General features: G+C 40.1%; 1 protein-coding gene across 1 annotated transcript in view; it reads left to right on the top strand.

The window, feature by feature from the left end:
- Window positions 1-6,809, top strand: part of ARSH (arylsulfatase family member H) — a 20,285-nt gene extending 13,476 nt beyond the window's left edge. Inside the window, exons 8-10 of the mRNA XM_049643342.1 lie at window positions 1,281-1,443; window positions 2,354-2,475; window positions 4,859-6,809. Coding sequence (XP_049499299.1) covers window positions 1,281-1,443; window positions 2,354-2,475; window positions 4,859-5,226 — 653 coding nt within the window. The 3' untranslated portion in view covers window positions 5,227-6,809. The remainder of the gene's footprint in view (window positions 1-1,280; window positions 1,444-2,353; window positions 2,476-4,858) is intronic.
- The last annotated feature ends 4,930 nt before the right edge of the window (window positions 6,810-11,739 follow it).

Genomic DNA, 11,739 nt, shown 5'->3' on the forward strand with positions numbered 1-11,739 from the left:
TAGACAGACAGACAGATATGATGGATGGATGGATGGATGGATGGATGATTGGATGCATAGATAGATAGATAGATAGATGTTGGATGGATGGATGGATGGTTGGATGGATTGATGGTTGGATGCATGGATAGATAGATAGATAGATAGATAGACAAGATATATGGGTAGATGATACATTGACAGATCAATAGATTGATCAGTCGGTTGATTGATAGATATTAGATAGAAGATAGATAGGACAGATACATTATACATTGTAACTGACAACAAGTGACCTCCTAAAAGTATCCACCTTTTCTGGCAGGTCATGTTAACTTGCTGTAGGCATACTGTTAATTAGCATAGACTAAATTGGTGACAATCCTAGGGAAAAAGTTATGTAGTAAAAGTAAGTCACTCTATATGTGCCATCAAGTAAGATGTCACTATTAAATTATATTCACATTGCTTGTGTGTGTGTGTGTGGGGGGGGTTGTGTGTGCACAAGACCATCACTCTGAAAAGTACCTTCTGATACCTCTGAAAGAGACATGGCTGAATTGTTGTCGAGCAGTTTTACCTTCGGAACCAGTGTCCGGCTCACCAGGAGGGGCTGAGTCCATTTGGCACACAAATTTGGGTGTCTTGGGCAGACAATTAATTTTGTTGTAGCTGCCTTACACAGTTGCCGGCCATTAAATACGACCATGTATGTGTCAAGGTGGGTTTATGTTTGCTTTTTTTGTTCATTGTTTATCCATATATAAAACAAACATAAATTCAGTTCAGAGAGCTGGTTAAGTTTTCCATAAAGAATGGTGCTGTAGACTGGGGGTGGGGGTGGGGGCTTTGAACACTGACAAGACCAGTATCTTGGACCCTAAATGTTTTCCCATTTAATGTTTTCCCCACTTCTACATAGAGAGACACTGTCTTGTGTTTTCTTTGTAATTTGTACCGTCAGAGTAACATACATGGAAAAGGTGTTCCATGAATGTTTCATGTTTGTTCTACTTTGGAAGAATTTCCTTTCACCCAGCCCAGAGAACCTCATTTTTTTTTCTCTTAAAGCTTACAGAATGTTCTCTTTTCTCATAGTATTGAAACTCCATGGCAATCATTGTCATCACAAAATAATAGCACTGTATTAGATCAGCACTTGCTTCACAAGTGGAGTTTCAACTGCTTGGAAACAAGAATTTGGCAAGTGACAGAAAACATTCCATCTAGACGTAATTTCCAACTGAGTGGAGAAATATGATTGACTTGAATTCACCCTTGGCTTTCATCTTTGGTTTTAGGTGGCAAAGGAATGGGCGGATGGGAGGGGGGCATTCGTGTCCCAGGAATATTCCGGTGGCCGACGGTCCTGGAGGCTGGGAAAGTGATTGACGAACCAACAAGCCTAATGGACATTTATCCGACACTGTCTTATGTAGGTGGAGGGATATTGCCCCAGGACAGGTATGGAAACGGTATTTGCGCCTAACCTTGGCAGATATATTTGACAGGCACTTGGATGTGTTACAAAATGTTCTATGTGTATGTGTGGTATATCACTTAATTTTCAATATTCCGTTAAGATGGGCAGACATCTTTCTCCCCTTAGTGGGTGGTGGGTGGATGGATGTTTCCCGATTAGGACACGTTCTACTTTGTCTCTCCTACACGTATGCAGACACAGGCTTGGCTGTCCTCATGGGTGGGGTGGACTCTCATTCACTTTTATATCCACCACATCGTCCAGACCATTAAGCAGATATTTATTAGGTGAATGACTGAATACAAGTGCATTTGTGTCAACGTATGAATGAGGCTGTACTTATCTATGGGCTTTAAGATGAAGAGACGTGGTCCATGCTCTAGTGGTTTAATTCCGTGTGTGGGGACTGGTATCTGCTCATCTGAGGGGGGGATGCTCTTGAATCAAATGAGTGTCAAGAGCTCAATTTTCTAATCCATGACGCTCATTCCTACTGTCTTCCAAGTATCAGAATAGTATCTCCAGCCACTCACCTCTCCCACTGTCTTGGAAACTGTGTGACATTTCTTCCTTTTTCTTTTGTGGTTGTTGTTGTTACTGGTATATAATGGGTGAAGATGTGTAGTGAAGCTTAAAGTCCTTTCTTCTTCTTCTTCTTCTTCTTCTTCTTCTTCTCCTTCTCCATCTCCTTCTTCTCCTCCTCCACCTTCTCCTTCTTCTTCTTCGTCTTTCTCTTCATCTTTGTCCTCCCCCTCCTCCTTCCCTTCCTCTCCTTCTCCTTCTTCTCCTTGTCCTCCCCCTTCCCCTTCCCCTTCTCTTCCTCTTGTCTTAAGATGTGTGACGAAACCGTGCCCCTCTCACCGCATTCTGCATTTCTCCTTCTCTCCAAAGAGTGATTGATGGCCGGAATCTAATGCCCTTGCTGGAAGGCAGGGTATCCCACTCGGACCATGAGTTCCTCTTCCACTACTGTGGGGTCTACCTGCACACAGCCAGGTGGCATCAGAAGGACTGTAAGTATGGAGATGGCAGGAGTGTGGGGACACAATAAGAACACAGCCCCGTTTCCTTTCCCTCTTGGGGGAAGTTGTACCATGTACAAACAGCACCCAGCTGTTTGAGGTTCTTTTTCCTTGGGGAAGTTAATTATAAGCGGCCATTGTACTGCGGTAGGATTTTACAGGTGTATGTAAACTCATGTGCATGAATATGCCAGAGACAGAGAGAGAATATGAATGCTCACAACTAAGGACAGTGAAGTAATTAGCAACAAGGAGTAAGCTCTGCAGTGTAAGCCACACGACTGTCCTGTCCCCCTCCAATGAACTGTCTCTGCCTTACATTCATGCTAGATGATTCATGAAAACAAATGTAAATTAACAAAAGATACTCATTTCCTTACATCTGTAGGAAAAGCTCTATCAAAGGCAGTTGGATAAAGTTCCAGAATCCTTACGTGATGGGAATTAACTTAATCTGCAGAAAAGATAAAAATTTTCTCCCACGAGACCTATCACTTGTGGTGTGATCCATTCTTCATGTCAGTGTGGACTAATCGCACACATAAAACAAGAACAAACTGACAAAAACCTCTTTCTTCTAGCTTCTCTATACTTAGGGACATGTTCAATGGTGAGTAACGAAAGAAAAACAGCCCCTCCCCGCCAACAGCAAAACTTCCTAAACTTAATGATGGAGGGTTAAACAAATAGAATTTTACTTATATTTTCATAATCAAGATTTCAGAAGTTGGAAGCACAGAGGTGGTACAATGTTCAACACCATCTGGGGGAAGGGTAAAGTCAGGTGATTGATTAGGAAAGCATATCTTTTCTGTAAAACCTCACTCACAGACTTCTATGAAAGTTTCATTGACCGGACGCTGAGAAATGCTTATGATGTTTTCTGTCTAAAATCGATCTCTGGAAATAGAACTGCCAACCACTGATACAGGAAGAAAGAAAGGAAAGAATGAAAGATAAAAGAAAGAAAGACAGACAGATGGAGAAGGAATAGAACAAAGAATGTTTGACCTTGCCAGATGACCTTTGTCAATTTCAGAACAGTTGGTTGAGAGTCCAGCTCTTGATTTTGGCACAGGTCATGATCTCTGGGTTGTGGGATCGAGCCCCACATCAGGCTCTGCACTGAGCATGGAGCCTGTTTGAGATTTCCTCTCTCCCTCTACCCCTCCCCCCACTCATGTTCTCGCTCTTTCTCAAATAAAAAGAGGAGAAAGAAAAGAAAAGAAAAGAAAAGAGAAAAGAAAAGAAAAGAGAAAAGAAAAGAGAAAAGAAAAGAAAAGAAGAGAAAAGAGAAGAGAAGAGAAGAGAAAAGATAAGAAAAGAGAAAAGAAAAGAAAAGAAAAGAAAAGAAAAGAAAAGAAAAGAAAAGAGAGGTACCTGGGTTGTTCAGTCAATTAAGCATCCAACTTCCTCTCAGGTCATGATCTTGTGGTCCATGAGTTCAAGCCCCGCATCAGGCTCTGTGCTGATAGCTCAGATACTGGATCCTGCTTCGGATTCTGTGTCTCCCTCTCTCTCTGTTCCTCCCCTGCTCACGCTCTGTTTCTCTCACTCTCAAAACTGAATAAATGTTAAACAAATTTTTTAAATAAAAAAAGACAAGAATAAAAGAAAAGAAAAGACAAGACAAGACAAGAGGAAAGACAAGACCAGACAACACAAGACAAGACAAGACAAGACAAGACAAGACAAGACAAGAAAAGAGAGGTACCTGGGTTGTTCAGTCAATTAAGCATCCAACTTCCGCTCAGGTCATGATCTCGTGGTCCATGAGTTCAAGCCCCGCATCAGGCTCTGTGCTGATAGCTCAGATACTGGATCCTGCTTCAGATTCTGTGTCTCCCTCTCTCTCTGCTCATCCCCTGCTCATGCTCTGTCTCTCTCACTCTCAAAACTGAATAAATGTTAAACAAAATTTTTAAGTAAAAAAAGACAAGAATAAAAGAAAAGAAAAGAAAAGAAAAGACAAGAGGAAAGGAAAGACAAGACAAGACAAGACAAGACCAGACAAGACAAGACCAGACCAGACAAGACAAGACAAGACAAGACAAGAAAAAAGAAAAGGAAACTTTCCATTTTGCCTATGGCAAGTCAGAGCAAAGTAGTGATCAGACTCACAACTTCTGGAATTATAGCAGCCATCCAGGTAATAACTATTATTTCCACATGCCCTTGTGATAAGGTAAAAAGTTTTCAACCTTGCAGCAAAGTTATGTGTTGTTCTCACAGTTGAGGAAACGCTACAATTGCTAAGTAACTCTGTGCACAGGATGATTGATTGTTGGCGAAAGCATTTGAGAAATAGGTTTCCATGGAACGAGTCCTAAAATGATAACAACTATGGCACTTTCAACAGAACTCTGTTTTCCAGGTGCAACGGTGTGGAAGGTCCATTACGTGACTCCCAAATTCTCCCCGGACGGAGCTGATGCCTGCTATGGAAGTGGAATATGTTCATGTTCTGGAGATGTCACCTACCATGATCCTCCACTGCTCTTTGACATCTCAAGAGACCCTTCTGAGGCCCGGCCTCTTAGCCCTGACAATGAAGCCTTATTTGGCTCAGTGGTCAAGAAAATCGAGGCGGCCATAAAAGAGCATCGCCGGACTCTCACACCTGTCCCACAGCAGTTCTCTGTGTTCAACACCATTTGGAAACCGTGGCTGCAGCCCTGCTGTGGGACTTTCCCTTTTTGTGGGTGTGACAAAGAAGATGACATCCTCTCTACGGCTTGGTGAGCAGCAAGGGGCCACTTGTTACCAACCACCAACACACTGTTACAGACTTCATGGAAGCAGCTCTCAGATGATTCCTCCCTTCCTTGTGGGATGAATAATTATGCCCTCCGCCATTTTTTTTAACCCTCAGACTTCAGTTCTTTCTTCAAGTCACATCCGGGAGCTCGACGCAGCGAAAATGGATCTGGACACCAGCGTCCCCGGAGTAGAGAACTTGTGTCATATCTTTATATAATTGTGTCATTGTTCAAGCAAAAAGGTAGAGCTAGGAAACCTTCTGCAGATTCTTATGGATCCATGGCGCTTAGGAGATGGTGAGAAATGGTAGGACGGATGGCATCCTTTTTACGTAGTTGTGGTAGAAACTTCTACTTGGGGATCTTAAGTCCAGATGACTTATTTTTGCAATCAGTCATTTCGTTTCAGCCTGAAGCAGATGGTGTTCATGATAGTGGAAGTGGTCCCACACTACTTTTCAATTCTTGACTTCCGGTCTTTTCTTCTTCTCTTCCCGCTTACAAAATAAATGCCCGCCTACAGGTGTTGGTTCTGATTCCTGGCAACTTTTGATTACAGAGGATGTGTTGTGTCTTGGTGTGTTCCTGTGTGAATTGGGGGGAAACCAGTGTCTATCGCATGGAGTGGCTGTGAACATCGCATGCATTAATTCACCCGAAATCACCTTCTGTACAGTGAGCACTAAATCGGTGTTATTGTTATGAATGTTGTAATTGTTGTCAACTGCAATTCATCATGTTCCCTAAAGTACAGAATAGGAAGAGGAGAGAAGAGGCCATATCTAAAATAGAAAAAAAAATGGATGGAAAAGTTTTTAATTGATGAAAGGTATTCAGGCATCACATGCAGAGAACAATTCTAAACAGGATAAACAAAAATAAATTCACACCTTGAAGAATCATGAGAAAACTGCAGATTACAAAGGACCAAGAAAAGATCTGTAAATCAATCAGATTTCCTGTAAAATACAAAGTATTCAAACAAAACTAGATTTGCTAATGGCCCCAAGGGAAGCTATAAGAGAACAGAATAATCTCCTCAAACTATTGTTTGAAAATGATGCTGAAAGTTTTAAAACACCAACAGCCAATATTTTGGATTTTTTTTATCCCTTTATTTAACTCGGTTTTCCTGTATTTTGAAGCTCTCTGGTACTAGAAGCCTTTAAAAACAATTGTTTTCCTGATTAATCAAATCTTTGATCAATAGGCAAATTACCTCGTCACATCTGGTAATGCTCTGTATCTTGAAGTCCAGTTAAGCTGAAATAAACATAGCTTTAATGTTAAAACTTAATTACATTAAAAATTGTTTAGTATTTAAGTGATGTATTTTTCCTCATCAGTTTAACCAATGTGTGGCTTTATATTTAAAGTGCTTCTCGGGGCGCCTGGGTGCCTCAGTCAGTTAGGTGTCTTACTTCAGCTCAGGTCATGATCTCACGGTGTGTGAGTTTGAGCACCATGTCGGGCTCTGTGCTGACAGCTCGGAGCCCGGAGCCTGCTTCAGATTCTGTGTCTCCCTCTCTCTCTGCCCCTCCCCTGCTCATGCTCTCTCTCTCTCTCTCTCTCAAAAAATAAAACAAACATTAAAAAAATTAAAAACTTAAAATAAAGTGCTTCTCATTGTGTGTCAACTAATCCCAAATAAAAAAATTAATTAATTAAGAAAATAAAGTGCCTCTCTTTTAAACATCATATAATTGGGTCTTGCTTTTTTTTTTAAATCCATTTTGATAATCTCTGGTATTAATTGGAATGTTTTGTCCATTAACATTTAGTGTAATTATTGATATGCTTGGGTTTGCATCTTCCAATTCTGTTTGTGCCATCTGTTGCTACACTTCTGTCTTTTTTGGGTTACTCAATTATTTTATTTTCTTTTAGAATATTCTTTTGAGGTGCCTGGGTGGCTCAGTCGGTTGAGCATCCAACTTTGGCTCAGGTCATGATCTCACAGTTCGTGAGTTCGAGCTCGGTGAGCTGTGCTGACAGCTCAAAGCCTGGAGCCTGCTTCGGAATCTGTGTCTCCCTCTCTCTCTGCCCCTCCCCTGCTCTCTCTCTCTCTCTCTCTCTCAAATAAAGAAACATTAAAAAATTAGAATATTCTTTTATCTTTGGTCTTTCTTATATTCCTCTTTTGCATTTTTTAGTGAAGGATCTAGAAATTCTAATATATGTGTTGAGCTTATGGTCTAATGAGAGTTAATCTCATCACTTCCCATAAAATGGAGAAACTTTGCTACTCCATATATCTATTTGCCAGCACTCCATCATTCTTTATGCTCTGGGTGTTGTATTACAACTATGTGTATGATGTAGCCCCCAGTAGCATAATTATTTGCTTTAAACCCAACATATATTTTAAAGAAATCAAGAGAAAAAAGTAGTCTTCTTTGCTTAGCTCAATATTGACTATTTCTCATGTTCTTTGTCTCTTTCTGGGGACTTGTGTTTTCATTAGGCATCATTACCCTTCAGACTAAAGATATTATTTTAGTATTTTTTTTTGTAGTGTAGGTCTTTAGATGATGGGTTCTCTTAGCTTTAACTTTTTCCTTAAGGTCCATCTGAAACTGTTATTTCATTTTGATTTTTGACAGGTATTTTCACAGGTTCCAGATTTATGTTGATTTTTATTTTATTTTAGCCCTTTAAATACATCAATCCCCATGTCTCCTTTTTTTCACAAGCATGTGACAGTCATTTGAATTGATGTTCCTTTGGATCTCATGTATCATTTTTCTCAGGCTGCTTTCAAGATTTTCCTTCTACATTTGGCTTTTAGCATTTTGTTTATGATGTGCCTAGACATGTTTTTCTTTATATTTATCCTACGTGAGTTCTCCTGAGCTTCCTGAATCTGTAAATTGTTTGTCTTTCAAAACATTTTGAGTATTTTCTAATTTATTCAAATGATGCTTCCACCTTTTTCTCTCTCCTTCTCTCTGGTGACTCCAAATTAGACTTTTTGAGATTGTTTTGTAAGACTTCCTTTACAGTTTTTTCTCTCTGATCTGAAAATTGGATAATTTCTGCTGATATGTTTTCAAATTATTGACTGTCTCCCCCTTGTGCTCTATTTAGTTTTTAGGCATTTTCAGTATAGAAGTTGTATAGCTTGATTCTAGAGTTCACATTTAGTTCATTACATTTAGACTTACCAACCTTGTTTTTGTTATGAACATATTTTTCGTTACATCATTAGGCATAAAGATAACAGTTGCTTTAAAGTCCTTTAAAACCAAGGACTTTAAAACCAAGATGGATGGTTTCAAACCAACCATCTTTAAACCATCCATCTTTAAAACCAAGATGGTTTTAACCAAGTTGGGGTTGATTTCTGTTGATATTTTTGTTTCTTTTATTCTTGGCAGTGGCTCACGTCCTCCTGACTGTAGGTAGACTGAGTAATTCGGGATTCTATCTTGGACATTGTGAATGGTAGAGTGAGGATTCTGGTGTCTCTTATATTCATCGAAAGAGTGTTGATGTTTTTGTTTTCTCAGGGAATTAACGTGTTTGGACTCAAATCAAGAGCTCGGGCTACTAGGTAACGGCTCAGCTGCCAGTCTTTTCCCCATGTTTTCTCTTTAACTGGGCATTTTGTGTTTGCTCTGGATGTGTGTGGTTCTGACATCAGACACAGATCTGGGCAGCACTCATATGCAGTGTTTACAGAGATCCCATTCAAGCCCTTTCTTTTCATTCTGTCATGTTCACCTTCCTTTACATGCATTTTGGATATTTTGGGCTCTACCCTCCAATCCTACCCGAGCTTTAGCTGCCCCTGGTACTCTCAGATTAGAAGTTTTGAAACCTGGGAAACCTCACCCTTTGATGGTCCCTCCTTCCACATGTTGACTCTCATCCTGAACCCGCCTTGTTGTGTTCACTCTCCAGATCCTTCACTACTTAATGTGTTGGGTTTGGTTTTTTTTGTTTTGTTTTGTTTTGTTTTTGCATTTAGTATAGAGATTATAGCTGTGATCTCTGGGAAGACAGGTCTGTCAGGAGCTAGTTCATGCGTTCTTGACGTAGAAGTCAGAGCAATGGTTTTGAGTCAATGGTTTTGGGGATCAGACATTGCAATAATTCAGTTCAACCATCTTCAGGGACACGATTATGCTTTTATGACTCAGTTTCATGGGTGAATCCTGGATATTTTAAGTGTCTATGAGCTAATAAGAGTACATAGGTTCTTTCTCCTAAGGATATTTGCACAAGTGGAACAAGAGTATTATTTCTTGCTTAAGAGAAGTGAGTTCACAAACCTTACTGAGTAAACTGAGCCCCAAGGCCAAACTCATCCCATCTCTGAGGACAGTCACCTGCTGGCATCCTTGTAATCTCACCAAAAAATTTAGGTAATCATCCCTCCTCACTAAAGGTTAATAATAGGCATCATGAATTGATTTATGATGTAAATCTCACACAACTACTATTACCATTAAAGTGACCACAGGAATTTCACATTCATCGAGTATGGGATTTTACCTCTTGGACTCACAGAGTTACTTAGAATCATCACTGTGTTTTAGGGAAGAATACATAATTGTTTCTTTATCATAGAATTATCTCCATGTCCCCAGTAATTAGGAAGGTATCTTTTTCTTCTGTAGCCTCGTGGTGATTTTCTGGGGCCAGACACACATTCAGTGCTTAAATACAGGGTAGATTCAAAGGCTGCAATGTTCCGCCTCCATGAGGCATCTAAATTAGTCAGACTTGTAGAAACATGGAAGTATAATGGAAGTTGCCAGAGGCTTGGGGAGAAACGCATAGGGAGGTGCTGTTCAACACGTATAAACATTCAGGTTTTCAAGATAAATAAATTCTGTAACATCGTGTCTGTAGTTAACAGTATTATTTAGTGCAGGTAAAAACTCAACAGGATAGATCTACATGATGTGCTCTTACGACCGTAGGAAAATCCTAAATGAAAGAATTTTCAAAACGAAAAATAAAGATGAATCAACGACTACGTTGTCTGAACTTTCTTGTAAACACAACCACTCATGTATAAAATGGGTATCATGCTTGCACATCACGGTCACATCAGTGACAGTGAGGCTTGTCTGACATCTAAGGAACAGCATAACCTTGTGCTTGTTGTAAACTCTATGTCCCAAAGTTTCCAAATTACTGGATTCCTCACAGCTTGTGTGTGTGATAGTCTAGAGCGGGAGACAGTTTAACACATGGGTTGGGATCCTCAACATGCGTGGGGCAACACTTTTAACTAGCCAGATGGGAACAGATTGTGGTGAAAGACAGGAGTAGAATTACACATCTTCTGACCCAAGCTTTGTTGGATGCTGTGTTCATGTCGTCAGCATCGATTTGTTTGTCTTCTTATGGAACTGAGTCCTTTCCATATTTTTATCAGAGTTTTTTTTCTATCTTCTGAACTTTGGTCATTGGGCTTTCTGGTAAACATTGTATTTGTAACAGCCATTAACTACTTCCATTCCATTGAGAGAGTAACAGAAATCCTATCTTTCATTGATAGAAGAACAGATAAACAAATTGCCTAGGATGGAATAGTACTCAACAGTGAACAAGAAGAGAGCACAGATGTATAACTCCCATAGATGAATTTCAAGCCCAGTATCCTCAAATTAAGGAATAAAGCACCAAAAGAGTATGTACAGTATTATAGTATCTTCTATTTATGTGAAACTGTAGAAAACGGCAATGTAATGTAACGTTGCAGAAAGCAAAATCCATGGATGCCTGGGTCTTGGATTTGGCCGTGGGCAGATAGATTTTCATGGCGGTTCCGTGAGTGTAACATTAACAACATTTTTTTCCTTGTCACGTGTCATTGGTCTTGACATTTAATTAACCTGCATCCATTTTATATTGTGTAAATTATTACACAATAATGTTGATAATTTAAAACTGTTCCTTCTAAAATATTTATGAATTGACCCATAACTTTTTTTTAAATTTTTTTTATTATTTTTTTTAATATTTCTGAGACAGAGACAGAGCATGAGCAGGGGAGGGACAGAGAGAGACGGAGACACAGAATCCAAAGCAGGCTCCAGGCTCTGAGCTGTCAGCACAGAGCCCAATGCAGGGCTCGAACTCACAAACAGTGAGGTCATGACCTGAGCCGAAGTCAGTCGCTCAACCAACTGAGCCACCCAGGCGCCCCTGACCCATAAGTTTTAAAAATAAAACCTGTGTAGGGGCACCTGGGTGGCTGAGTCAGTTAAGCGTCTCACTCTTGATTTCGGCTCAGGTCATCATTTCATGGTTCCTGGGTTTGAGACCCTGAACAGGCTGTGTACTGACAGTGTGGAGCCTGCTTGGGATTCCCTCTTTCCCTCTCTCTCTGCCGTTCTCCCGCTTATGTACCCCCCCCCCCCAAATAAATCAATTAGAAAAAAAATAAAACCGATGCCTCTTTAACGTGCATTTAATTCAGTCTAAATACCTTAGGTTTTGCCACTCATCCTTGACCATGTAACAAATACCTCTGAACAAG

This window comes from Panthera uncia, chromosome X (genome assembly GCF_023721935.1).
Source record: "Panthera uncia isolate 11264 chromosome X, Puncia_PCG_1.0, whole genome shotgun sequence".
Lineage (NCBI taxonomy): Eukaryota > Metazoa > Chordata > Mammalia > Carnivora > Felidae > Panthera > Panthera uncia.